Source organism: Glycine max, chromosome 16, assembly GCF_000004515.6.
Source record: "Glycine max cultivar Williams 82 chromosome 16, Glycine_max_v4.0, whole genome shotgun sequence".
Taxonomy (NCBI): Eukaryota; Viridiplantae; Streptophyta; class Magnoliopsida; order Fabales; family Fabaceae; genus Glycine; species Glycine max.
This window is the reverse complement of record NC_038252.2, coordinates 30,855,183-30,882,991: the sequence shown is the minus strand read 5'-3', so window position 1 is coordinate 30,882,991 and position 27,809 is coordinate 30,855,183. Positions and strand designations below refer to the sequence as shown.

The 27,809-nt window shown below is 34.4% G+C and overlaps 3 protein-coding genes and 1 pseudogene across 5 annotated transcripts; 2 read left to right on the top strand and 2 right to left on the bottom strand.

Annotated features, from left to right (window-relative positions):
* Nucleotides 1–109: 109 nt before the first annotated feature.
* On the top strand, nucleotides 110–7,908 carry LOC100799812 (probable protein S-acyltransferase 7). Its single transcript, XM_003547974.5, has 6 exons — nucleotides 110–489; nucleotides 1,600–1,782; nucleotides 4,308–4,604; nucleotides 5,515–5,748; nucleotides 5,852–5,980; nucleotides 7,268–7,908. The coding sequence occupies exons 1-6, from the start codon at nucleotides 403–405 to the stop codon at nucleotides 7,652–7,654; spliced, it is 1,317 nt and encodes a 438-aa protein (XP_003548022.1). The 5' UTR covers nucleotides 110–402; the 3' UTR covers nucleotides 7,655–7,908.
* Nucleotides 7,909–10,129: 2,221 nt separating this feature from the next.
* LOC100800350 (chlorophyll a-b binding protein 6A, chloroplastic) lies at nucleotides 10,130–12,395 on the bottom strand. Its single transcript, XM_006599347.3, has 4 exons — nucleotides 12,073–12,395; nucleotides 11,344–11,446; nucleotides 10,634–10,922; nucleotides 10,130–10,451 (listed from the first exon to the last, which is right to left on the bottom strand). Exons 1-4 carry the CDS (start codon nucleotides 12,267–12,269, stop codon nucleotides 10,300–10,302), a joined length of 741 nt encoding a protein of 246 aa, XP_006599410.2. The 5' UTR covers nucleotides 12,270–12,395; the 3' UTR covers nucleotides 10,130–10,299.
* Nucleotides 12,396–15,925: 3,530 nt separating this feature from the next.
* Nucleotides 15,926–22,115, top strand: LOC100799282 (rhomboid-like protein 19). Of its 3 annotated transcripts, XM_014769140.3 has the most exons (9): nucleotides 16,375–16,499; nucleotides 17,562–17,695; nucleotides 17,811–18,043; nucleotides 19,627–19,687; nucleotides 19,801–19,967; nucleotides 20,339–20,444; nucleotides 20,539–20,741; nucleotides 20,846–20,980; nucleotides 21,818–22,115. In XM_014769140.3, exons 3-9 carry the CDS (start codon nucleotides 17,982–17,984, stop codon nucleotides 21,912–21,914), a joined length of 831 nt encoding a protein of 276 aa, XP_014624626.1. In that variant the 5' UTR covers nucleotides 16,375–16,499; nucleotides 17,562–17,695; nucleotides 17,811–17,981; the 3' UTR covers nucleotides 21,915–22,115. The 3 variants fall into 3 exon arrangements, with proteins under 3 accessions (XP_025981959.1, XP_006599407.1, XP_014624626.1); XM_026126174.2 differs by lacking the exons at nucleotides 17,562–17,695; nucleotides 17,811–18,043 and adding an exon at nucleotides 15,926–16,267; XM_006599344.4 differs by lacking the exon at nucleotides 17,562–17,695 and having other exon boundaries at nucleotides 16,374–16,499.
* A 4,101-nt stretch (nucleotides 22,116–26,216) lies between these two features.
* LOC100798758 (extracellular ribonuclease LE-like) lies at nucleotides 26,217–27,460 on the bottom strand (annotated as a pseudogene).
* Between the last annotated feature and the right edge of the window lie 349 nt (nucleotides 27,461–27,809).

Below are 27,809 nucleotides of genomic sequence, written 5' to 3'. Positions count from 1 at the left end.
GATAATAAACTAAAAAATAATATATTAGATGTATACGTATGAAAAACATGTTTAAACATGCATTCTTACATTACTTAAGGCAGCCACGTCATGGTGGACACTCTGTAAAGCACAGACACATATACTGTGACAGCAATAGTAGTCAAATGTAAAGCGAATCCGCTTGTTGTTTCTCAAACCCAACAGAAGAAGAAAGAAACCCTCACTTTACTTTACTTCCATTGCATTCACATTCACATTCTTCAGCTCGCCGGTGACACCTTCATCGTTTTCCGCCATGTCCTCCTATTCCGAACAACCTTAGATTGCCGTCAATCTCTCTCACCTTTTTCCCTTCTTTCAACAGAAAAAGAGAGAGAGTGTGTGTGTGATTTTTTTTTTTTTTGAAAAAAACGATACGGTATGTACGTGGTGCCTCCACCCCAGCGTTCGGATCCGGGTTCGGGATCCGGTGATTTGCGGGTCTACCAAGCGTGGAAGGGGAGCAATGTGAGTTCTCCTCCCTCCCCCTTTTTATTTCTTACTTTAAATTTTGTATATTTTAAAATTACTATTTTCATTCACCCACCATTCTGTCATAGCTTGTTTTCTATTTTCTTTTTTAAATTTTCAGTTTAGTCTTTATTTATTTATTTATTTTTTTACTGTGATCGTTTAGTGTTTTTCTTTTTAGTAGAAATTGGTTTTTTGTTGAGGGGAAAACATGGGAGAATGAATCTGGCCCAAGGAGGCTTTGGTGTTTGAATCTAAGGCCCTGTTTGGATAAACTTGACTATAAGCACTTAGAGGAGAAGTAACTAAGAAGGTAAAATGCGTTGAGCTATTTTTATGAGCTAAAATATCAACTTATGCACCTTAACTTTTTGTTTTTAGAGATGTTAATTTAAAGAGCTTTTATAAAAGTTAAGTGTGTAAGTTGATTTTAGCTTTTCTGGAAAGCTCAATTCATTACATTATTTTTTTTCTCTTATAAGTGTTTATAGAGAGGTTTATCCAAACATGACCCTAGGCAATTTGGGAAAGCTGAATAATAAAGTGAGGTTATGACAAGAATAGTGGGTTGATTGGCCATACATTTTAGTTGTGAAGTAGAAAGTAGTTGCTGGTTATTTTCTAAGATGATATATTGAATTTAGGTTGAACCCTTGTCACTGAATTTGGACAGTACTGAGTACTGACTAATATATACATTATTTTTATGACAAATTCTCTATATTGTGATGTTGAGGTATTGGTAGTATATATCTTGTATTTTTTTGTCTTAACCCTCCGGTTCATCAGGGAAAGAGACCCTAACTAGTTCGGAGTTCGGCCGGGAGGTAAGTAAAGCCTAATCAATAATTGTTTCCATCAAAGATCGAACTCGGGTAGTACCTGAACAATTCAACCTTAACTTTAGTACATTAACCACTTGTGTTCAATCACTTGGTTAGTTTATAACTTGTATTTGATTTTCCTAAATTGTCTTTTCCATAGTACTTAAAAAGAATATTATTATGTTAGTGGCTGATGCTGCAACTTTATTTGAAATGTGCTGCTGTTCTGGTGGTTATGTTACTGTGAAAATGCATATTCATTGTTTTCATCCATTTCCTGCAGAAATTTTTTCTTCAGGGAAGGTTCATATTTGGACCAGATGCAAGATCATTGGCCCTGACGATTTTTCTTATTGCTGCTCCCGTTGCAGTTTTCTGTGTCTATGTTGCCAGAAAACTAATAGATGATTTTTCTGATCACTTGGGGGTAACCATAATGGCCATTGCTGTTATATTCACAATTTATGTGAGATTCTCTCTCTCTCTTCCTTCTCTCTCTCATACGCATACAAACACACACCATGCATACAATTTTGTTCTTTGAGCCTACATTGTTCAACCGTTATTGATTGGGAACTTTGTTTATAGTCTTGACTTGAGAAACATTTCTCTATGTTGCAACTCAGACTCACTTGTTTGAGGTAAAGCTAGAAGCTGGGATTTGGTTAACTTCTGATTTCTGAATGAAATACAACTTGGCTGATGCCCCTTTTTTCTTCTGCTTATTTGAGTGATAATTAAAACAAAACTAGCCATGGCCATAATGAAACTAATTTGATCATAATCATTAAACTAGTGCAACAAACATAATTTTTCTCCTGACAAAAAAAATGGAAATCTATGGCCAAGCCAAGTATTGTGCATTGTGTCATTTTGTTTAAATTAAAGACAATATTTTATTAGAAGGGGAAACAAAGATCGCTAAGAGAAGTTTGAGTAGACATCCTCCTCCTTAAACCAATAATCCAAATAAAATTTCAAGCCTACTGTGAGCACTTTACTGCTTAGCTGTAAGAGAGTCATTCTAAACACTGGTCATGGTGAATACAATTTATTCCATTATCAATTATGGTGATTTCCCATTAAGTATCCAAGTGTTTAGTTCTAACTAAAGACACCAAATGTCAGCATAAATAGCACTCTGCTACAGAACAGTATTGTCCTTGTTTTTGTCAAAGCCTTTTAACTTAATTGAGATTAATTGCTCCTAAGCAATGGGGTTCTGATATATCCCTGTAAGTAAGGTGTATTCTACAAGGAAGGGGATGAGAAGTACATGATTACGTGTGGGTGAGTAGGGAAGAATAGGAAAGTGAGGAATATTCTTGTTGATAATCTGGGACATAACTGCGTGTTGAGCTGGCACTGAATAGTTTTGATTGTGAGAAATAAAGTATCGAAGGAAAGGGTAAAAGTGTGAGGCTGGCAGAAATTGAGTGGAAAAGTGTGGAGGATCTGCAGGTCCTGTGAAGCACTTGCTGTATCTTTTCTTGGGTTCAAACTTAAAAGAATGTGTGACAGGAGTAAACACTGCTAATACCATCTTTTTCCTTGACTGATATAATATAACATCAATTCCAGTAGAAAATTGTGAGTGGAAGTTCAAGAAGGCAGTACTTTGTTATCCATCAGGTTCCATGATTCACCAAACACAGAATCCTTCTCCGTATGATCTACTATTATGCATAGTAAATTTGCTGTTGTTTCTGAATTAGAAGTTAGAACAGCACATCATACACCCTGAAACCCATTAGAAGACAAAACTTTTTTTAGCTTCATTGTCTGCAATTCTTCAATCTAACTTGTGTAAAGTATCTGACCCAAGTTTGATAGTTTAATAGTTGCTAGGGGGAACTTCTATATTACTTTACTAGTTATTAGGTTATTGTTTTCTGTCTTTTTCTTTTTCAACTCAAATTGCATATAGTTTAGAGGAGTTTATTGTTTTCAGTTGAGTGGCAGATATCATATTAAGTCAAAGTCTAAATAGTTAATAAATTTGGGTGATATATGGGTTCTTGTTGAAGTCTGACTTTGACTTAATTAAGCAAAAGAATATGAATGAAATAGTTTTGTTGTGTTCATAGCCTATTGAAAATCAACAAATTAACCTCCTTGTCAAGAGAAAGTGTCTTCCGGGAGCCAAAGCGTATGTCTGATCTGGTTGGCACATTGTTTTGTATTTTTAATTTTACCTGAGAATGAACCTAAGGAGTGCATCTTGCTTGGAAATTCAAGATATATGACTTACAAATGTTTCCTGAAAGGAAAACAGGAGATGACCTGGGGTAACTGGTTTAGTCAATCTCATATAGGTGTCAAAATTCATGTTTAAGACTGAAAAATTCCAGTCATATCTGGTTTAGATGATACCTGACCATAATCAGTGAAAAATCTTGAGTTTAACTTGGACGATATTGATGATGCCATAATAGGTCTACATGGATATGCGATGTACTTGAGTGTCATGAAAATTTAACTGAAGTTATTTGGATCAGAGAGAATCAGAGAAAACAAGAGAAAATGATTGAAAGACTGAAGCTGAGATAAGAGTTAGTTCAGTAATGATCTAATAAGCACCAGCATTTTCCCCTAGAATTCAGGGTGGTTGTGTCAATAAAAATTGATCAACCACTTGGGAGTTTGCCTCGTAATTCACAAAATCAATATCTGGACAACTGGACAAGGCCTTGGTGAGTATGCATGCAGACTAAACTAATAATACATCTTTTACAAATTAGTTTGAAAGGAGAATTTTTTTCTTTACATGTAAATTCTTTCTTTTAGTGCATGTATTACTAGCCAGAAACATGGTAGGGTTTTTCACAACCATTGACTTTTATGTGCTGGTTAATTATCATTTGAGCTATTTTGTGATAAGGTGGAGCCACCAACACATCATTTTCTTTAGATGGCATTGCACATTTGCTGTACTATGAGCAATGAAGTATATTATTTCCTACTGTATGCTGATGCTATAATCTTTTTTAGGTGTTAGTTCTTCTCTTGTTAACATCTGGACGAGACCCTGGCATAATTCCACGCAATGCACATCCTCCAGAACCAGAAGGTTTTGAAGGTAGTCTAGATGTTGGGGCTGGTCAAACTCCTCAATTGCGGTTGCCTCGAATTAAGGAGGTTGAGGTCAATGGAATTACTGTTAAGGTCAAGTATTGTGATACTTGCATGCTCTACAGGCCTCCTCGATGTTCTCACTGCTCAATTTGTAATAACTGTGTGGAACGGTTTGATCACCATTGTCCCTGGGTTGGGCAGTGCATTGGGCTGGTAAGTTAGACCTTTTGTTTGACAAAATTGATTTTTAATTGAGTCTGATCTGCAGAATTTCCTCTGCTAGGCAGAAAGACTGGCTTGGTATCTGGGGTGAGTAGAATCTAATAGTTATGAAATTTAAAGAGATAGGTGATCTTTTGTCATCTTGGAACTTGTTGAGATAGTTCATATTTTGTACATAGGCTATGCTGGAAAATCTAGCATTTTCTAGTAATTTGTTAATTATCAACACTTGTATTTCCAAAATTTAGTTTAGATTCCTTGAGTCAAAATTTGAATGTAAAGTTCATCATCAGAAGGTTATATTAGTATGATATATTACTTTCCAGTTTATTATATCTGGCAATTCATAATAATAATGCAAAGTTGTAGAACAGTCCAGCTCATAAATTGTGACATAATGGTTGATGGGTATATATTGTCCTTAAGGTGAATTTTGTTATGGAAATTTTCCTTTCAGATGTATTACTTAGAGTTTCTATGCTTTCATACATAATACAATTATGCTTTATAGTTAATTTAGGAGCATTGAGTTTCATATTGGAAATCTAGGTTCAATTCTTGTTGGGTGGCTTTCATTTATTAATGATGGTCAAGAGAAATACTCCTTCCAATTATGCTTAGCTTCCACTCTCAAAATGCTTTGTACTGGAACTCTTTTTACTTTCATGAGAAAATTTTAGGTTGGATTGAATTTAGAGTTAGTATAAGAGATGCCTGTCTTAATATACAGTTGAACTAAACTGAACTAAACTTTTTTTTTTCCATTTGAGGATTCTTAATGTGCTTTTTATTCTCCTTTCAATTGTATATATATTTCTGGTTTGGTGACTTTTCAGTTATTATTTGATACATGTCACTCTTGAATGTTATGTATCTGAATGTGTGCACAATTGTTATGCAGCGTAATTATCGCTTCTTCTTCATGTTTGTCTTCTCAACTACACTACTTTGTATATATGTTTTCGCATTTTGTTGGGTCTATATTAGAAGAATTATGGAGGCAGAGGAGACAACAATTTGGAAGGCAATGATCAAAACCCCAGCCTCCATAGTGTTAATAATTTACACCTTCATATCAATGTGGTTTGTTGGTGGCCTGACTGCCTTTCATTTATATCTTATAAGTACAAATCAGGTAATCAGTCCTTTTTAAAATCTTTATATAGTAGTATAATTTAAAATTAAGTATCTATCCTACTGGACTTGCAACTTTATATTTGTGTCCATTACTGTTACAGACTACATATGAGAACTTCAGATACCGATATGATCGACGGGCCAACCCGTATAACACAGGAGTGTTCAATAATTTCTTAGAGATATTCTGCACCAGCATTCCCCAATCAAAGAACAATTTCAGGGCAAAGGTGCTGTTAGAATTTATGCAAATATCTTATAGTAGAATATCTTAGGTTATCCTCCAAATTTAGTTTCCTTTCTTATTTCCTTGTTATATCTTAGGATTGGTTACCATATTTTCTTTTAATTTGTATCTCTACTTTGTTGGGATTATGATTAGGATAAATAAGGGTTAGTTTTTAAATTGTGATAACATTAATTCTTTGTAATATATTTCAGTTAATATCAGTTCAGTGTTTCATCTTTTATCTCTCTTCCTCACTCTATCTATAAACTCCATAATTTCAACATGGTATTAGAGCAATACCTTCCTTCGTGACTTATCTGGTTATTATTCCACTGCCAAGACCCTCCCTCTGCTGCCCCCCCTCCCCACCTGACACACACAAATAGAGTTCTAGTTTGTCCACCTATTTTCCTTCTTAGTTGGCTATAAAGTATCATATCCTTTTTTTTTTGGCATTCTTCTCTATTCCAATAATTAGTGCTGTTGGTCTAGTTTTGTTTCTCAGAGGTTTGTGCATTGGTTTTTACCCCTTTTGGTCAGTAGGGTAAACCGTGTAATCATAGTTTTCCGCCTCTGCCCCAGTTAGTTGATGTTAATGCCACCCTATTCAGATTTTCTCTCTTTGATTCAAATTGTGTATTGTGTGACTTTGTGAGATTGGAGACATCAGTTTAGTCCCATGGCTTTCCTGCAGAATTCAACCTAGCGTTGTAAGTTTACAAGAATTATTAGCTGGCCTCGTGCCTTTTTCAGAGACATGATTCTGGCCCCATGGCTTTCCCAGAGATATGAATCTGTCCCCATGGTTTTCTTATGGAAATTAGCCTGTTCTCATGGCTTTACCAAAAGCAACAATTTGCCTTGTGACTTTTCCTCAGAAATCAGCTTGGCCCTGCAATAGTCCCAGAGAACAAGCCTTGTCCCTTTATTCTGCAGTCTCTAATTATATTTTCCCCCCCTGATGGTTATATTTATAACAAGTTTAAAAACCTAGTAAGCTATGACTTTAGATGAAGTGTTGAATATATGAAAATATCTTGTCATTCAATATAAGATAATTTTCTTGGTTTAGTTTCCTTGTTACTCATTATTATCTTTCCGATTGATTACCATATTTTCTAATCTTATCATGTTTACTTATGCTTACCTAATTAGTTAGGGTATATGATTAGTATTAGTGTCGTAGGTTTTATGATAACATCAGTGCTACATTTCAGTTAATATTAATTCAGTGTTACATTCTGTTTCCTTTCTTCCCTTTATACCTAAAATCCTATAATTTCAACAGGTACCAATGGAACCAGTATTACCTGCTCGATCGGTGGGTGGAGGCTTTATGAGCCCGAGCATGGGAAAAGCTGTTGACGACATAGAGATGGGCAGGAAAACCGTGTGGGCCGACATGGGTACTGCTCTTGATCCTTCTGAAGGTCAATTAAATGACCGCGTGGCTGTAAAGGATGGGGAATTTGGTGAGTTGTCTCCAGAAATTAGGACAACAGTAGACGAAACTAGTCACCGTGCCGGAATGCATCCCAGGAGATCCAGCTGGGGAAGAAAAAGTGGAAGCTGGGAAATGTCCCCTGAAGTTCTTGCTTTGGCAGCCAAGGTTGGGGAATCAAATCGAATGGGTGGAGGTAGCAGCAGTTTGACCACTGAGAACAGGCATACATAGCCACTGAAATTATATTAGTCTGGCAAAGGGTTTTATTTGTTGTAATTAAACGGTGTTACATTTCTGATGCAGCAAATCATCAGCAAAATTAATTGTATTTGCAATGTGGGGGATGAGGGCTTTGGAGGGTGTTTGTTAGTGTTGTTTTCGCCATATTGTGCTTCTAGGGAGTTGTTGTGTTGTTGTGAGTGAGCTTTTTTCCTTTGCCTTGTGTTGTATCACGCTTCCCAATTAACTATTTGTCTTACCAATTACCAATTAACTTTCTTTGCTACAGGTGGTCTATGCTGGAGGACAAATCATGGAAAATTGGAAACCCATGAAAAGAGTTCTCAATCAACCTCATCCCATGCAGAATAATTAATTCTCAAAATAAATTATGGTTAAATTTTTTAATTGATTCACTCTTTTCTTCACGGGCATCCAAAGATGCAATCCAAGCGGGAAGAATCGGACTGTGGTATGGGTTGGTTTAAAATTGTAAAGGTAAGCTTAAAGTTAATAAATCAATGTTGTCAATTGTGGGTTTACTTGTAGGATTGCTCGGTCTTACATGCTACTGCCATTTTAGTTTCTTTTTTTAAATATCTAAAATGAAAAAGATTTTTTAGTTCTTAAAATTAGAAATCATTGTCATTTTAGTTCTTATTATAAGATCTGTCAATTTATAATTGCGGAGTGTCTGATATGGCACATTGTGTGCCAACATGCCTATAATGCATAAAAATTATATTAAATTTGTTAATCAACAGATCTACCTTAAACATCACTACACATCAGCCATGAGAACTCGGAATCATATAATCTACTTAATTCCTTTTCTTTCAAAGGGTGTGATAGTTGATATTTCTATTTGCTTATTTACACTACGTATTTAAGTTTTTCTTCTAAATAAAAGTAAAATAATTTAATTTCATTTATATATTGCTCTGGCCAAGCTCATAACTAGGTTCATCCCAACCTCAACATTGCTCCACTCTAAGCATCTAACCGTGTATTTGCTTAGACGTTTGAGGGGAGTGATGTGCGTCCACTTGGTGCAAATATTACTAGCTTATGCATCAACCATATAGTTTGAACTTAAAAAAACACTGAAACGTGCATTGCATAAGCATTTCCAAACACACATGAGCATATGCGAGAGTACATTACCAAGGTCATGCTCGGTTGAGCCGAGCACCTAGCCCCTCGAGCACATTTGATGCAAGTGTTATCAAATAGAAACTAACCACCACATTCGGCATGCCAGAAAGAAATCACATAGTGCTAATGGATAGCGTTGAGATTCATAACAACTAAATCTCCTAAAAAGGTAGAAGTGTGATCAATCATTAATCTGAAACTAACATCTACCATTAATAATATTGCACACTACTCCCTCTATCCTTAACTATAAGATATAATTGACTAATTTGTGCTTATTAAGAAAATCAATTAATTTAGTTGTTAACATTTATATAGTTATAATTTTTTTAAAAAAATTTCTTTAATTGTATTGGGAACGTACTTCTCCGATCTCCATAAGAGAGAAAAAGACAATTCATGATATTTTAGTAAGAAAAAAAATAATACACAAGAAAGATAAAATGAAGTTTTATAATAAGGGATAACAAATTTGGTTGACTATATCTTATAAATAGGAACATAGGTAGCATATAAAAGAGTACAGTGCACGGATAAAACCTAATTTTTTAATAAAAGAAAAATACATGGTAAAACCTAATTTTTGAATAAAAGAAGAATACATGGGGCCTGTGCCTGTTTGGGAGACATCTCTAGAAGCACTTCTAGGTGAAGAAAATAAGAAGAAAGAAATGAAATGAATTTTTTTATAAGCTAAAATGAGCTTTCCATTAGTAAACCATTAGTTAATTTGTAGATATCCTTTCATCTTTTAGAGAAGCTATATGAGAGAGCTTTTGCAAATTAACTAATGATTAGTTAATGGAGAATTCATTTTAGTTTATGGAGAAACTCATATCATTAATTTCTTTTTATCTACTTCTCAGAAGTGCTTCTAAAGTTTACCCAAATAGGTCTATGTTAGACTTCTCCAGGCTTAGTGAAATGTTTTTGCAAGACTATTCATATCAACATAAGCAACAATGCAGCTGCGGCAGCTTGGCAGTCCAATGCATCATATTCTCTCTAATTTTCACCACTTGACTCCCTTTCATTGACTGGAACAAATATGCATTTCCTAATGCTGAATTTGTATAGGTTTAGCTGACTTATTATTTGGCAGGAAAAGCAGTTTTAACAAAACACAATGTTGTTGGAAAGTCGTTAGATGATTAGGATTTAGGAACCAATGTAAAACATTTTGCTGGAACACACCGCATGCCTAATACTTTAGGAAGCATTCACAGAAGTTGGTACTTAATTTGTAGGCTGCAGTTGGTCCAAAACATGCTTTATTCATCATGATATATGGATTTAGTCATGTAATGCAAATTTTAAACTTGGACTTGGAAGTTTGCTTCAAGCCTCTCTTTCATACCAACTAGTTGCCAGAGTATCTATGAGTTTGAATTCAAAGTTTAATTACAGCACAGCGATACCAACGTAGCAAGATCGATCCGATTCATTACAAATTGTTACACGGAGTTATACAGGTAGCTATTGAAACAAATATATATTTTTTTTCAAGGCAAAATCGATTGTGGAATAATGACGTTTCCAATGTTGTTGTGCCATGGGTCAGCCAAGTGAGCAGCCAAGTTCTCCAAAGGTCCAGTGCCGGGATAAGCTGATTGTTGAACACAGAATCCCACAAAAGCCAACAAAGCAAGACGTCCTAAACATTGAACAAATAACAAAATGTTGTCAATTTTCTATACAACAAACAAATGTTAGTAGTACATCCATTTTCTAGCTCAATTGGTTAAATAGAGTGTGCGAATTATTATAAATCTCTCAGTATCTGAGTTCGATTCTTACTGATAAAAAAAATAGATGTTATGGCTGAGGAGTTCTTACCATTTTTAATTTCTTTGACTTTGTATTCGTGGAATGTTTTAGGGTCCTTAGAGTATCCCAAAGGATCAAAAGCACCACCAGGGTATTTCTTCTTTTCAGGGTCCTTCTCCATGCTCCTTTGGTGCTCCACGAAGGAAATAGCAAGGAATTCAATGGCCAGAATGGTGGGTAGGGTGCCCCATGGAACTGGGTTGCCTAGGTAGGTTGCTTGGCCACCAGGAACTGCAGCCCATTCCTGAGCCTTTACCCAGTTGCCTAAGCCCAATGCCTCTGGAACCAAAATCCCTGGCTGCAAAATATAAGTAATTTCAGCATATTAGAGCTTTTATTTTTTAATATTGGGGACAATGTCTGATACCACACTTTTTCAAGTGAAATAAAATTAGATCTTAATATATGACGTTGGTAATGTGTTATTTAACACTTTTTTCTAAAATAAAATAATTGCAATAAATTATCAAATCGAGGTTCATGAATATGCAGTATTAGTGTAAAAAAAAATTATATTTTCAATTAATCATATGATAAAACATCCTTCATATTACTTGTGTAAGATAGTAATTATAAGAGTGGACAAATTTATTTTATATAATAGTTTCTGATTAAATGATTCATGGAATGTTTACTATCCTAAGTGCATGTTTCTGCTAGCATCTTACTATTTTACAAAGACTAAAAAGGAAACCGCTGTTTTTTAAAGAGACACTTACAACAGCAAGCATGGCCCATCTGCAGTGAATGAGTTCTGACTCTTTGAACCTCTCAAGATTCTCTGGTACTTCACCAAGACGAAGAGGGTCGAATCCAAAGTCACTGAAACATAAGAGCAAAACGTGCATGCATAAATCACCATCACACCAAAACCCACCAAACCATTCAAAATCACTAAAATATGCCAACAAAGTGATTTTTTTTTCGGTTCCAATCTCTATTTATTTATATTTTCTATTTTCAATTTTTTACATTTAATAAAAAACATTGTACTTTTAATCTTTCACTAGAAACTAAAACCATACCAGCTTTAATTTGTAAAGATTAAAAGATATATGAACTTTAATCAGGAATAAGTTGTTGAGTAGATTATATAGTTTAGATTAGTCACTTACCACTAAATGTGGCTAGTCAAGTTTTCTTGCAGAGATTAATAAGTAAAACTGACATATTTCATAACAATAACATAATTATCCAAAAGACGAGTATGTGAAAACACAAGTTTCCTTCATTGTACATAACATGCAAAGTTCTTCTTTAGAATCATAATTTGAAGAACCGAAAACATGTTGAAACATTATTGTACTAAACAAGAGATATAAGATTGGTTCACTGGTTGAAAAAAGGAAAAAGGGAAAAGAAAAGAAGAGAAAGGTGACAGATTCGAATCCCTACATGTGACATTTTTAACAAAACCAACCAACTAATGTATGGCGATTGAAGCATACCCAGGTGCTGAACCATCAAGGTAGGGGGGTCTAGGCTGGCCAGGCATCCAGTCAGCACTCATGGAAAAGCGAGAAGAAGAGGCATTGGTGACAACAAAGCTGGAAAGAGGAACTGCTGCGGCAAATCTGGATTTTGAGGAGGAAAGGAGAGATGGGAAGGCTGAGATGGCAGAACTCATCAATGTGTTGGCAGCCATTCTTTCTTTCTCAAGAGTTGTTTGTGAGAATCTTGTGAAGGGAATGTAACTGGCAATTTTTAGAATCTCAACAACACAAGAGAATATAGGAGAGTGGTGTGGATATAGGCAAATCCAAAAGTGGATTGCCATTGGGTGATGATGTTAGCCTGTGACTTGTTATTGGTCCACGTTGATATTTGTCCATCCAATTTGATTGATGAGGTGGAACCACTTGCGGATATTAGGGAGGTTTGTGTGTGGTGGAGGTTACATGTCAGATCTTCAAAAAATCAATAAGATTAAGATTGTCTGTGGTGGAAAGTAGAATTGTTTATGTTAATGGTAGGTGACTTAAAGTCAAATAATTAAGAGTAATGTCAATCCCTCATTTTCGGTGGATTGGGATTAATAGAATTGAGAAATATAGAAAAAATAATAATAAGTGATGTGATGATATAAAAATAAAAAAAATAAAAGAATGTAAGTGGGTGAGTAGGATGAATATTACTATTTAATAATCATGTTTTTAGTATATTGATTAAATAAATAAAAAATTATTATTAGAATTCCATTAAAAATTACAAAGGAGTGCAGTATTATATTTTTTTGATAAAAAAATTTCCCAATAAATAAAACTTGTAAAGGAAGATGTTATCAATTGACATTAACAAAACATTTAATTTAAGAATTAAGAAAGATGTAAATAACACACAGTTATCAAAGGAATTTTTATAATAGCACAAGAATAAAAAGAAAACCCAATTATATAATAAATATTAAGACAAAATTATTTGTTAATATATAAAATGAAATCCGTAAAATACCCAAAAGAAAAGGAACTTCAAAGTTCAAACATTATTTTTATTTCCAAATTTATAAGATCGTCAATGTTTGCCCGTTGCAAACCCGTTTTTGAGTTGGCCAAGATTTTGAATAGTTTTCTCAATCTCATATTGTGCTAATCACAAAAAAGTGACTCTCCTCCCATGAACAAAAATCTCAAAGGCGTTGAAGTATTATTCCGAACACTTAGACCATCTCCATGACCAGGAGCCAAAGGTCCCTTCCTCTTATATGACGTAAACAAGGGAATTCCATGACTCTCGAATACGCTGAGGCAATTGAGCTTTTGGCATAAGATTGAAATCACACACACACAAGAGCTGCTAATTCTGGCAAAGGGGACCTTGTTATTGATAAATCTTACTATCCTTTTCCAACAACAAAAGAATAAAAGGTCCGTATGTTTCAGCGACACAGTTGTCAACGGTGGCACTTTCTTAAATTTAAATTTTTTCGTTTGTTAAAGTCAAGAAAAAAAAAACTGTAACAAGCCTTATAAACAAGACCTTATAATCAAGACACTTACAATATAGCGTAATTGATGAGTTAAGGATGGATATCCCTTTAAGCACTTATGATATCAACTCTGGCCTTTGGAGAATTTTGAAGCAAGTACTCCATTACTTTGTTTATGTCCCCATCAGATAGTTGGCGTAATTGATTTTTCACTTTCAACGACTCCAATCTAAAAAAGCACGGGATTGAAGCATCATTGAATTGGGATATGAGAGATCCTACAATATTAGAATACATATTTAAATGGATATTTTGAAATGCAAGACTGTCTATTGACAAAAAATTTGGATATAGAATACAGACATGTTATGAGCATTAAAAAGTGAAGAGACAAATACATGCTAAAATAACTTACATATAGTATCATTCGAAGGGTATCCCAAGTTAGCGTCAATATCTTAACATTGGCAAGCACTTGCAGCCATCTTGTGAAGGTTGAAATAGAGATAAAACACAAACAAATACTCACTGGTCCAAGAAAAGAAAGATTGCACGAGGAAGAAAGTTGGTGACAAGCAAAACCCTTGATAAGGAAAGAACTAAGATTTGGTGTAGAAAGCACAATTTACTAAATAGTAAGAAAATTGATGTAAGTGGTTAATTTCAAACAGGAAAGGGTAGAATTAGGTATATGGAGAACGACCAACAACGGTTGACACAAGTCATAACCGTTTGTGTTCCATAACTAAGTGGTTCAAGGTTTGATTCTTGGCTGATTCTTGGGTATGAAATAAATTGTGTTGTAAGGGAAATACCTATCTTGCGTGTGCTTATTGTTTTTGACAAAGATTAATCATTGCTTCCGGTAGAAATTACTTCGTACCAATACCATATACAAACTTTTGCATTGTTATGCATTTCACAATTTCAAATGAATAAAGTATTTAACACGGGGCAGTTTGAAAAGGGCTCAGCACAGTCATTGTCAATTGATGTAAAATAGACACATTCAAGATGTAGAATTGTCAATGCATGCAAGTGCAGAGATTTAGGAAGTACTATTCTAGAAGAGGAGTCATGCACACCGGAAAGCTGAAGGGATGCCAAAGACTTACTGCAAAAGACCAAAGGGAGGGAATCCAAATTGGGTCTGCTGCTTAAACCTATATGCATTGTCAACTGCTGGACATTGTGTAACATAACATACTCGATGAACACGTCTAGAGCTTCAGATTCAATCCAACTCATAATGTCAACACTAAGTAGGGAACAAGAGTGATCTCCACTAAACAAAACTCAAGACACAAATTTCTTAAAATTCTTCTTGCACTTGCAACTAAGCGAGGAACACTCTTTCCATCGTTTAAACAAAACACAAATTTGAACAACAGTCTTGTGTCCATGAAACTCATTAAATGCATCAGAATGCCGTCTGGCAACTCACTGATCATGTCCCTCTTGTCTCGCCTCTATCTCTTGCATTCTGTTTCTTTACCTCTCACCCATACCTGAGCCTAAGAAATTTCACTAACATACTAGCTTTTGATCATACAAACATTATTATATTAATACAATTTTCAACAAATTATTTTTTTTATCTCAAGAGTTTTCAACAACCTGCTTAATCAAGTGAGCTATATCCTCCTTATATTTTAAAAATTGATTACTATCTTTTACAAAAGAAAAAAAAAACTTAGCATATGAAATACCTTGTGATTTGTGATTGGGAGAACCCAATTGTGATTGATCCACTTGTAGTGAGTCCTGAGTTTGTTCTTGGAAAACACCATGTTCTCCTCTGAGACCGGGAAATACACACAAAACCTTCCATTCCCTAATTTTTGAGTGATGTGACCCTCCCACAAGCTGTCGTTGTGAAATGCACCCACCTTATCGCGGAACTTGAATTCTTGATGTTTCTCCGGCGGGGGCAGTGTCCGAAGCTGGTGAAGATTGACAACTTCTCGCAAGCCATGAGGTTGAGGTACTTGACAAAAAACCAGACGATGGTCACGCAACTAACAATGGTGGCAGAAAACTACGACCCGTAGAAGCCATCGTCGTCGATGCTCACTTCCACGGTGGAACCTGGTGAGAGTGGCGAGGAGTGGGGGTCAATTTGTAAAAATTACTTATTGGGGGTCAATTTGTAAAAATTACTTAAACAGTTTATTGGATCGTTTTAAAAAATTATAACCAATTCAACCGTTTAACCACTAGAGGACCGAATTAAATTTCGAAAATAATTAATGGACCAAATCAATTACCATTTTTACAAAAACACCCTTGTCTGACCTCATGACTGAGAATGACAAAAACACCCTTGATGTTATTTCTAAACTTTATTTTCAACCCAGTTCCTGTTAGGAAGTTTTTGAGAGCTTTTCTACCAAAAATATAGAATATTTTTTGGTAGAGAACCTCTCAATTTTTAAAATAAATTCTAATTGAAAACATTTCACACCTTTAATTACTTATAAATTTAAATAAAAAGAACATTTTTCTTAAAATAAAAAACAGTAGTATTTAATTTGGATCATCACTGTTAGTGTAAAGTGGGTCTCTGAAGATCAGATCCTCATCTTCTACCATTTCAGGTGCTCACTTTCTTCGCCCATTTTTATTTGTTTGTTGTTTTAACAAAACCCATAATCAGATCCGATCCTCTTGAGATTGGGATCAACGCCGAGTCCATGAGCACGCCAGCGCTTTCAGGGGTAACACTTTACTGCTTCTTCATTCCGATTCTAATTCTATAAACTTGTCCAAATTTCGAAGCTTCCTCATTTCAATTTTCTTTATTTTGATTAATTTATGGTTTCAGGGCACGGGCCTCTTCTCTGGGTTCACTCGGTTATGCAAGGGCCTTGCGGTGGTGCTTGTTTGCGGTCACATTGCGGTTCAGTTTTTCCCTTCAGCTGTTAACTACCTTGCTCTTATTCCCGCCAGGTACCGTGCCCTAACTTGTAAAATGAATCGCATGTTCCACTATGCATAATTAAAATGTGTAAATATGATTTATGATTATTTACTTTACCAATCATCTGTGACTCCAATAGTCCCTAGTTTCTGGTTGTGTGGTGGAGGATCGAGGGGGGATACGCTTAAAACTGCATGATTGTGATGATGATTGTGAGATCCTACCTGAATTCCAGATTTGTATACGCATGTAAAATGACATTGATTAAGGTATAATTAAACTAAAATTGGAACCGCTAAGAGATGATTATTGCATATAATTGACCGATCATAACTTGAGCTAAAGTTACAAGCTAATGACTCCTAATACAAATTACTTGAGTTTTTGAGGACAGATTAAACTAAAACATTAAAAGAAGGTAGCGGCTGACATTTTTACAATAGCAAAACAGCGGAAAGGATGAGTTGAACTCAAATCACCCATCATGTCACCTAGCAGAGATCAGCTTAAACCTCTCATCTGTCAATGGAAGTATGTGACAATTGTACGGTATTAGGCATGGTTTTGAAAAATGGTTTGCAACTGAGATTTCAGCAACAACATCAGGTTTTTGAACTCTTTGCAACCGTGTCACAACTGCCATCGCAGTCACATTTGTTCACAATTTCCCACAATGTCAAGAACTGCGATGTAATCCTCACCATTACCACAATTTAAAACCTTGGTATTAGGTATAAAAGGTATATGTTGCATTTAACTTGTGCCAAGATTTGGGTTGCACCCAATCAAATTCCTTAAATCGTGGCTGCTTTACTTGTCATAAATGATAACAAGTACATAACCTTTTTTAGGGTAAATTTTGCTAGGAGTTATTATGTAACATTACGAGTCTAATGACAGTACTGTGGTGGATTTTGCTTGTGATTTCTTGTCTATAGATATAATGAAAGTGTCCAGCCAAATCACCATGCTGTTAACTTTTTTCCCCCTCCAAAATGGCTTGTTGGTGATGATAGGCATTTTTGAATTGATGTCCAGCTAACTCTCAATTGCATGGGTACTGACTTTAGTTTCACTATAAATCTCCTTAGGAAGGATCCTAGGGGTAAGCTGGGCTTGATGAGGACATCTGGCATTTCAGTGGAGGATTAAGAATATATAAAATAGCTAGGGCTTAAGTTTTGTGAGCCTGTGGTTGAGCTTGTTCAAGTTGTTTGAACAATAGGTATGGCTTAAAATATAAGATATTAGAGCACAATATCCACAAGTCCAAAACGTACTTGTGATAGCTTGGCTATCAGGGTTCTTTTTTATCCTCATTATTATCACCATCTTGTTAGGTATGGAGGGGGCTTGCTAATGCTAATTATCAAGGATGGGGGCAGCAGCAGCACAGCGGGCCTTGGCTTCATGAGGCTCGTCTATGGAGACTTGCATTAGCTGATGGAGGATCTTGACCATCCAATGGGCTTTATGGCATCATCAATCACGCACCCCAAGTTTGTAATTGAATGGGAAAGATTGGTGCTAGGATATGTAACATTAAGTCATTAAGGCAAACTAATGTTACTAAGTTAGTATGGGCTTGACTGCTTGAGTATATATTTTAGTCCTTTGTTTAGCTTGTTTATGCTGCTTTTTCAGTGAGTACTTATGTTATTACAGTTACTACTTGCCACTAAATGTTGATTGAAGAATGTGAAATCAAGGGTCCTTGGGGAAGTTGTTCTTTTCATTTTGTTATTGCAAATGCCAATAGGAAAAGTACTATTCCTGCTGTTCCTTTTTATAAGACCCTTTCAACTAATTCACACCCTTTAGGAAAATTGATTAATTTAGTTAGTGACATTAAATTTGTCAATAATTTGTAATTTTCTTCCAAATTTACCCTTATTTTTTTTGAAATTAATCATCTCTCTCTTTCATCTTAATTGTTTCTCACCTAGTTGTTACTTATCTTCTCCAATCCTAATAAGAGAGAGAAAGTGTTTATTTCATTAATTTCCAGCATTTATTATTTCCTTGGCTGAAAAATTTGTTAATTAATTAAGGGTACTTTAGGAAAAAAAATAATTAATGCAACGTACAATTAGAAATGGTTATATAAATAGGGACAAACAAATTTTCTGAAATGGGTCTTATAAAAGGGACAGATGGAGTAAAATAATGCCTCATCACATAGTGACAAAGTGAAACTATTGAAGTTGGCAAGTGCACAAGAAGAGAGGGTTGAATTGTTCCTTTCTCTAACCACTCTTGAGTTCACAAATACATAATATAGTTGAGAAGAGTTATCTGATACAGGATGTAGTTGAGAAGATTTGCTGATCACTCTTCTCAACTTAGCCAATATAATGAACAGATAGAACGAACTGAAAACTTTCATTCGGTGTGTATAGAAATACTTTTTGAGATTTATAAATTTGAATGTGTAGAAGCTAAAGAGTTATATGGATCACAACAACTAAGTCAGTTTTAGAAGTTAGTCTTGATAAGAACTTTCATTTTCCCTTTTGATAATAGGTTGGACAGATTAAAGAAAAATACATATAAGAGAAATGCTACAACAACTACAACAGCCTTATCTGTCTAAGTGAGGTTTGCTATATGGATCCCATGATATATTTGGGCTTGATTAATAACCAAATTTTCAAGGATATTATTCACCATGAGATCCCCTTTTACAGTTTCTTCCAGTGTCCTTCGTGGTTTCCCTCTATATCACTTTAAATGAGGTTAAAAATCATTTTATCTACTATCCTTAGGGGTTCTAATATAAATTAGAATTGTGACACCTACAATAGACAGAAGAGTTTTGAAACTTCTAATAACTGTTCAGTAATAAAAACATTTTCCCTATTTTGTTATACATGTAGATTGAAGTAATCAAGTAAAGTTTTAAAAATTATAATATCTACTTGCTAACATGATTTCCTAGTTTTTAGGAAAAGAGTTGTTTTGCAGACCACAAAGACATCAAATTTAGGTTTTGCTAGATTATGTTAGTTTATATATAACTGAATCAATACAAAGCTCATTCTTTTTACTACTGTGCTTGTTGGGTTCTCCATATAAGTGTGATTATGTAGGTTACCATACTGTGAATATTTCAAATTTCTTTTTAGAACTTATTTTCCTGTTCTGTTCATTTTGCAGGACAATCCCATTTGCCTGGAATCTCATCACAGCTGGTTATGTTGAACAATCTATATATGGGGTATGCACATGCTGTTTTTTGAACTCACTATTCATATTTCATTGTATTACCAGAGTTGTAAATCTTGCTTACAAGAAAACTTCACAATTAACATGGTTTGTACAATTTTATAGGTAGTGGTCAGCACATTAAGTCTCCTGTTTATTGGGAAGCTGCTTGAACCAATATGGGGCTCCAGGGAATTCTTTAAATTCATCTTTGTGGTTAATCTTCTAACTTCAGTATGTTTATTCATCACTGCTATTGCTTTATACTACATTACAAGGCTGGAGACTTACCTGTAAGTATATAAAAATCCGTTACAATCTGAGATGATATTTTCTTTCTGCTGATCATGATGTTTTGTCTTATTTTTCTTTCAGAGTATTATACTTCTCCCTTTCCCACACCTTGTGCTACATTTTGGCTCTCCATTTTTAAAATTTTAAAATTAAAAGCTAAATGGAGGCCCATTTGAAGTTTTATTACTTGTGCTCTTTTGGCTCTAACATTTAGAAAACAATGGAACAGAAGTTCTGTTTTGTTGGTCCCCCAGACTTCCAAGTTACTTGTTTTCTAGGCTATCTGTTAAATCTTAAGAGGCATTCAATTTTCTATATCCACCTTGAACAAATATTCTTTTGATCTTAATACTCTTGTGGAATGTTCTAGTTACATGCCACTTTCTGGATTTCATGGAGTTGTATCTGGTTTCTTGGTTGGCGTCAAGCAAATTATACCAGATCAAGAGCTTCCTTTCATTAAGATAAAAACAAAGGTTTGATACTCTTATCCTCTTCTAATTTGTCACTTATCAGCGACAATAGGTTTATGCAAATGCCCTAAATTTTTTACCACTTACATCTCTTCAGTGGTTGCCATCTATCACTGTATTGCTTTCCATTGCTATTAGCTTCTGGACGCTAGAGGCTACAGCATATCTTCCAACCATTATATCTGGCACGTATATAAGCTGGATTTATCTTAGATACTGGCAGAGGAAACCAGAAACTAAACATAGAGGTGACCTGAGTGAAGATTTTGCTTTCTCCACATTTTTTCCAGAATTTTTAAGGTAATTTCAGCTTTTAGTTTGCAGCAAAAATAAGTGACTAGTTGCAGTATTGGCTTTCTAGATTTTAAGAAACTCTTATTTTTTATGTTTTTGCTGCCTTGTAGACCGGTCATTGACCCTATCGCTTCAATATTTCATCGAATGCTCTGTGGAAGATATGATGCTTCTAATGATGATGGCTACAGTCTGGAAAATGAGCCTTTACCAGGTTCAGACTCAATTGAGGCATCCAGGAGAAGGTAATTCTACATAGCCGTTGTTAATTTTAATTGGGTCACCTGTATATTATTGTAAAGTAGAAATTGCTTCTGTGGAGCATGTCATGTGGAAAAATCAAATAAATAAACAGTAGAGAGGTGCAAGTGTCCAATCTATTTTTGCATATTTGGTTGCTTTATTGGCTTTCTTTTAGATAAATTATTCAGCTCAAACAAAGAACAGATAAGTTGTTTATAAATGTTCTGAGTGCATATTTTGTCTTGCCTTTCTTTTTCTTGTTTTATTTTATCTAAAAGTAAAATTGCTTTTTATTCTCAAATTTCTAGTTGTCATGTTATCTTTCTGCTAGCCATAAAAAAGCAAATAATCTTATAGAAGGAAAGGAATTAGAATCAAAAGCCTGGCTTCTGTCTATTAATACTTCAACTCCTTATCATAGTGGCTAAAACACATACCTTTTCTTTTGGTTTGAAAAACTAGTAAGGTCAAAGTTGTACTAGAATCTGGATATGTAACTGATTTTGTTAGGTGTTCATCAACTCAAGAAGCATGCTATGAAATTTTCCATGTGCTATTGCAACACTAACTAAAGCAATCATATTATTTCATCAAGATATTTTATTTTGTTTATTATTTTGATAAAACATCATACTACTATTCCATTAAGCAGAACTTTTTTTTTTTTTTGGGGGGGGGGGGGGGGGGGGGAGTGGTTCAAATTCCTTGTCTTCATTTCTTTTTTTTTTTTTGGCATTATTTTCACATTTTATTAACAGCAATAACAACTGTTGCATCATTCTTGTAATTATTGTACTGCATAAAATAACTTGCCATGGCAATTGGTACTGTTCATGCAGAGAAAGAGGTGCTCGAGCACTGGAAGAACGATTGGCTGCAGAGAGGTTGGCTGCTGCACGACGTGAGTTGCAAAGAGAGGCTGAGGAAAATGTGTAATTCCTCAGATTTTGTAAATTTGGATCAGTTCAGCCAATATGAAACTATTAGGAGTGATATTTTCAGAGGTCGTACAGTAATTAGAAATTTTTTGTTTAGGTCAAGGAAGATTTTATTGAGTTTTGCCATGGACTATGATCTTTACAAAACCAAAGGTTTCTCTTTCTTTTGTCAGATAAATATAATTGACTTTCTTGTGTACTTTACCCAAATATATAGAATCTAAGACGGAGTCTACCGTGTGTACGAAAGTGAAAATTTAAACCGTTAGATCAACTTATTTTAAAATTAAGGGTTCGTGTTTTTCTTCACATTTTATTTTATTTTTTATGTTTTTTTCTCTTTATCAATTTTACTCCTCTTTCCCCTCTTCTCTTTCATCTACCTCAAACCCCTTACCTTCTTCGCTATCCCACCATTTTGTCCCATCAGAAACAATGAAGAGAAGAAGAGAAAGACTCGACATTTGAAGACCAAGGCCCACATCTTTGTCACGGTTCCCGAATCCCTCTCTTTCTAGATATCGCCACCATACCCATGTACTTCGTCGCCATCAAAATCACACTCTTCGCATGAGAGTGAGTGTGCCACTATGCGAGGGACCACAGTCAGGACTCGCGACAGAGCAGCTTTGGAGGTGGTGTTGTGGCTGTCAGGTATGATGAAGTGTTTGTCGTCAGGGATGGTGGAGATGGTAGAGCTTTGATGCGATGAAAGTAGAGGACGAAGGGAAGAAGAGAGAGAAGTTCAAGGCTATGCCGCCATAGATCGTTCTCCTTCCCTCTCTTGTTCTCCATCTTATATTCCCATTAACAACAAAGGTAGATCATCATAGTGGTGGCAACAGCACCACCGCCTTGTGGCGCGAGTTTGATAGAGGTGTGGTGGCGATACGGGTTTGATTGTTAGGATTGGGAAGAGGTAGTGGACAAATAACATTAGAGAGGGAGAGGGTTAATTTTAGAAAGAAGATACAAAAATGAAAAAGAAAAAAAAAATTAAAAATTAAAAAATATCTAAACCGTTGATTTTGAAAATAAAATGATCTAATGGTCCATTTTTACTCACTCATGATGCAAAAGTTTACTCCATCAGAATCTAAAGAGTTTTGTAGTTGTTGTCCCCTGTATAAAGACAAACTTTATCATGCAATTGATTGGACAAGGCAATTAGCATACCATTAGATGTCCATCCAAGTTCTTGAGCTTGAAGATATAGCTGCCCCAACGTTTTGAATATTGGCAGCTTTGGGTTGTGCAAGAAGTGGAATCATACACATCTACCCCTGAAGTATATTGTAGGGTGCAAGATTTTTTCTACCTATTTTAATGTTATGCTTTAGTTTAATTTCACTACGGCCTACCGAATCCTTGCATAATCGGATATTTGCTGCACAATACATTTTGTGCTCCCAAATGATGATAGTGAAGATTTTTACTACGCCTCAACTGAATTATAATATGACAAAACAACCAACCTCTTGTGGAATCCATGGTTCAGTGGTAAATGAAAGTTAATAATGATTGTGGAAACTATCGTATGTCATATTTGGTTATCGTGATAAAATAGTGAAAATGCTAAGGTTGATGACATTTTTTGGCAAATCTTATTAAACTATTGTGGTAGAAGACCTAGTGTATCCACTTAAAATAAATTTTTGGCCACTCATGAATTCGTAAGCAATTTCTTTGGTTGTGACACTGGCGGCCTTGGGTGTTTAGTCCCTCAAATTTGGTGGTCTGTTTTTAGTCCCTTGTGACATTGGTGGTCTGTTTTTAATCCATTTTCTATAAGCTTTTTTTGAAAAAAAAAGTCTTGCAAACTTTTAGACCTCAAAATTAAGTTAAGAATGGATTGAGTTAACCCACCATGTTAAACTGAATAAGCTTATTAATTATTTTTAGTTTCTCAAATTAAGAGGTATGCTTTTTTAACCATCAAATAAAAATTTGTAGTTTCTAGACTCAAAATAAAAAATGTTATTTTTAGTCCGTTTGCCAAAGTTTGAGGGACTAAAATAAAATACAATTTTCATTTAAAGGAATAGACTAAAAAAATGTTTTTTGAATTTCAGAGGCCGAAAGATGCAAATTTTTATTTGGGAGACTGAAAAAATACACCTCTTAATGTAAATGACTAAAAAAATAATTAAGAGGAACAAAATCAATTAAGTTTAATTGGATTGATTTGGTTTAGATTTAGACTTTTTTTGTTTAATATGAACCAAAAAAATATTACTTATGTGGTGCCAATGTTTTTTTTTGGGAAAAATATAAATTATATTAAATCTAAAATGATACAAAAAATAAACGGGACATACCCCGTAGCTAGAGAAAATCGAAGGTCTATATCAAGATGTTAAAACAAATGCAATAGGTGCACTTGTCTATACATAAGAAACTTAATCTTACTAATAACCTCTATTACAGAAAATTGATAATCTTCAAAAATAAGCTTGTTTCTAGACAGCCAGATGCAGTGGTCTGTAATTGTTATAGTCAGACAACGAAATTTTCCTTGAACACCTGATGTGGATCTGCTCCTAATTAAAGAGTCAGTAATGCGCTACAAAGAAGTGAAACGTCTGTGGAAAGGAGCCAAATCACGAATGTGAGTCTAAACTTGGAGATATTTCCTGCAAGAAAAGAACAAATGAGCATTTGACTCAGCTTCATTTGAACATAAAGGATAGAGGAAACCCTTGTTCAAAAAAGTAGTTTTGTCAAGAGTAAGCAGTCGATTCCTTTTAACAAGTCATAAAATGAAAGACATCTTAGGGGAGATGGCTGGGCTTCATATAACAGAACACCTACTAACAGTAGGCTTAACACCTCTAATGTAATCATAGACTTTGCTAACAAGTATTGATGCTTCAAGATTGAATCCTCTTTTTGGCCTCTTCCGTACTTAACTCTTTGGAGATAATAAAATTCTTTATTTAAATGATTTTCTTTATCAAAACTGAATCTGATGAAGAAGTATTGTAATTTCACATATCGCTCTCTCTGAAATAGTAATAATGAACCCACCGAATCCATAGAAAATCTTTCTTATAATGAAAGTCCCACAGAATACGAGACTTTATACATTGACATCACATTTATATGCAACATTTGTTATTAGCATTGCAAAGAAAGATAGTATGTATTTATACACAAAATTGACATGAGATGATTTAAAATTGATTATTTGCAATGGCTTGATATTGTGCATCAAATTTATCAACAAGCTTGGCAAATGAAAGTTGTGCTACTATATTTTTTTGACTCAGCAATATTCTTCAAGATTAAGAGATTGAACGGCGAAACATCACTAATAATTAGTAGTAATATGCTATACTGTCACTGCACCATTTTTCTTGCTTCAATGATAAGAACATCACTTCACTGCCTATTTGCATAGCCTGAGACTGAGTTGTAATAGTTTATTGTACCTTTTCTTAGTTATATGTTAAGTATTTATTATTTTCTCAATATGAATTTTCCTATTAAAAGACTTCTTGTGTACTGCACCCTAGACTAATGAATTCGTGAAATCAGTAAATTAAGTTTGAGTGCACGTGTGAGACAAATTCTGTGCCTTATCTTTTCTCCTCCATGCATATTAGTTTTATTTATTTATTTATTAACAAATGTTAATTTATTAATTTTATTAAAAATGACAGTTATCAAGGACTTTAAACCCGCTATCTTTCACTCCCCATTCTCCCTTCAACCTTCTCCATCCTCTGTGAGTTAGTGTGTGGAGCAATATTTCTTCTCTCCCTTTGTTTCGTTTCCTTCATATTTTCTCCTTTATCTTATCCCTTGCCTGAAATGAGCGTTGTAAAATGGGATCGGATAAAAGAAGGGGATGGGAAGGCACAGTGCGAGTGTAACTTACTCTTTTTATAATCATAACACAAAATAGTTAAATTTTTCAACACATCATACCTGAAAATTAAACAATTTTTTATACACTGTACGCATTTATTTTTTTACATTGATTGAATAAATTTTCTTATAATATATTTTATTTCCATTATATCAAGTACTTTTAATTTTATTTAACAATTTTTATTGCAGAGCATTTGTAAGCGACATATTTTTTTATTTACATCCATCATTCCAGTAGTGTTCCAAATAGTGTTAAAAATTATTACATTTTGTAATGTTCTTCAAGGATTATTACTTGTTTTCAATAAGTTTTTAAAATTAAATATGTAATTAGATCAATAAATATCATACAAAAAATAGACAATATATGATGCATCTATATATTCTAGGGGCAATACAATTAAGAGATTGTGATTGCATTGTATTATTACTTGGGATCTTTATCTGGTTGAAATCCCATATAGGGAAAGATGGGGTCATCGTCACATCCTTTTGCATTGTTCCCGAGATGTCAACACATTGATGCACCTCTGCAATGTAAACATTGCCACTTCTATCTGACTCACAAACTATGCTCACATTCAAACCTAGAGTTTTCTTGAAAGTTTGTAGTATCCTATACGTTGGATATGAATTTCCATTGGCAACAATACCTGACATTTATGAGAGCAGGATCACATTCCCATATTTTGGATGTTCCTTAAATTAGGACTGAAACTTTCAAGAATAAATTTTGTATAAACATAGTATGAAACTCATTCCTCACTATATATCAAGAAAATACCAGATACCAAACTAACTTTTTTAACATGAACAATTCAAGCTCAAAACATGGTCAAGTTAAGTATTCGATCTATTCTTTTTCACTTAACTTTTCGTGTGAAACATGAATTTGAATTTCATATTATATTTACCTGCACTTGTCAAGATTCTCTTTAGATCGTATCAGTTTCTATTGTTGAGTGCATAAACAATATAATCATCTGGCATCATATAACAGCAGGGTCCAAATTTTTTCCCTTGGTCCCTCCATAATAACTTGCTCTCTATAAAATTGTCAGTTGTCAGATCAGGCCAGAATCTAAGTAGGTCATATTTGTTTGTCTCAATCTGCATGAATATACAAACTATCAAATTATTTAGCTATATAAATTTGAAGTGCGATGTTTAATTTGGATAAACTTCTTGATAAGCATAAAGAAAAAACTAAGATGGTAAAATAAATTTAGGTGCACAAGTTTATTTTAACTCATGAAATTCAATTCATTTTAAGTAAATATTTACGGAGAAATTTATATATAAAAACATGTTTTATTCTAACAAATTTCAAGGACATTTTCCGTGAAGAACACTTGAAAATCAAATGCATAAAATGTTATAACTATGATCTCAATGAATGGGAGTGGAAGAGATACTAACAATGCTATTTGACAGAGTAATTGGAGTGCGACAATATTGTAGATCAGGCCCTCCCATTTTCCTGGGACGAAAGTAGCTAATAGTGAAATATTGGGGCACTATATCCATGCAACCATCTTCATGTGTTAAGCAATAGGAGTTTGGCCACCTTAAGGCTAGTTCTAAATAGTCGTACGGGTTGGCATTGAAATATTGTGCTTCACAGTTAAGAATTTCCGTGAGTAGTAAAACCAAAAGGAACTTGCTATTCATGATCATCTAGCTTCTTGTATTTTTTGCCTTTAGTCATTTCAGTATCTTTGGGTTGTGGTTGATGACCAAATATTGAAGCCTTATATGCAAATCTACAGCTCACCCTTCTTACTTTACTTGGTGACTAACGTGATATTACCAACACAAAAATAAAATTAATGGGACCTAAAAAAATTATAGTGGTTTTTATTATAACTAATTTTGTGTTTTTATGACTCATAACTTCATCAACATATTGATTACTAATCCAATTGTTATGTGAGCTTTTATTGAATGAATTTTAAGTATTTTTTTTCACATTAAAAATATAGGTGAGTTAAGTCTCAGGGACTCATCAGAATCAAAACAT

Bases quoted from the DNA above. Each gene is read 5' to 3' on its own strand.
- LOC100799812 (XM_003547974.5), top strand. From the start codon at position 403: ATGTACGTGGTGCCTCCACCCCAGCGTTCGGATCCGGGTTCGGGATCC. The intron at 490-1,599 runs GTGAGTTCTCCT...CATTTCCTGCAG, and splicing joins AAGCGTGGAAGGGGAGCAAT to AAATTTTTTCTTCAGGGAAG. The intron at 1,783-4,307 runs GTGAGATTCTCT...AATCTTTTTTAG, and splicing joins CTGTTATATTCACAATTTAT to GTGTTAGTTCTTCTCTTGTT.
- LOC100800350 (XM_006599347.3), bottom strand. From the start codon at position 12,269: ATGGCTGCCAACACATTGATGAGTTCTGCCATCTCAGCCTTCCCATCT. The intron at 10,923-11,343 runs GTAAGTGTCTCT...TATATTTTGCAG, and splicing joins GATGGGCCATGCTTGCTGTT to CCAGGGATTTTGGTTCCAGA. The intron at 10,452-10,633 runs GTAAGAACTCCT...TTCAATGTTTAG, and splicing joins AGTCAAAGAAATTAAAAATG to GACGTCTTGCTTTGTTGGCT.
- LOC100799282 (XM_026126174.2), top strand. From the start codon at position 16,244: ATGAGCACGCCAGCGCTTTCAGGG. The intron at 16,268-16,374 runs GTAACACTTTAC...TTATGGTTTCAG, and splicing joins GCACGCCAGCGCTTTCAGGG to GGCACGGGCCTCTTCTCTGG. The intron at 19,688-19,800 runs GTATGCACATGC...ACAATTTTATAG, and splicing joins TTGAACAATCTATATATGGG to GTAGTGGTCAGCACATTAAG.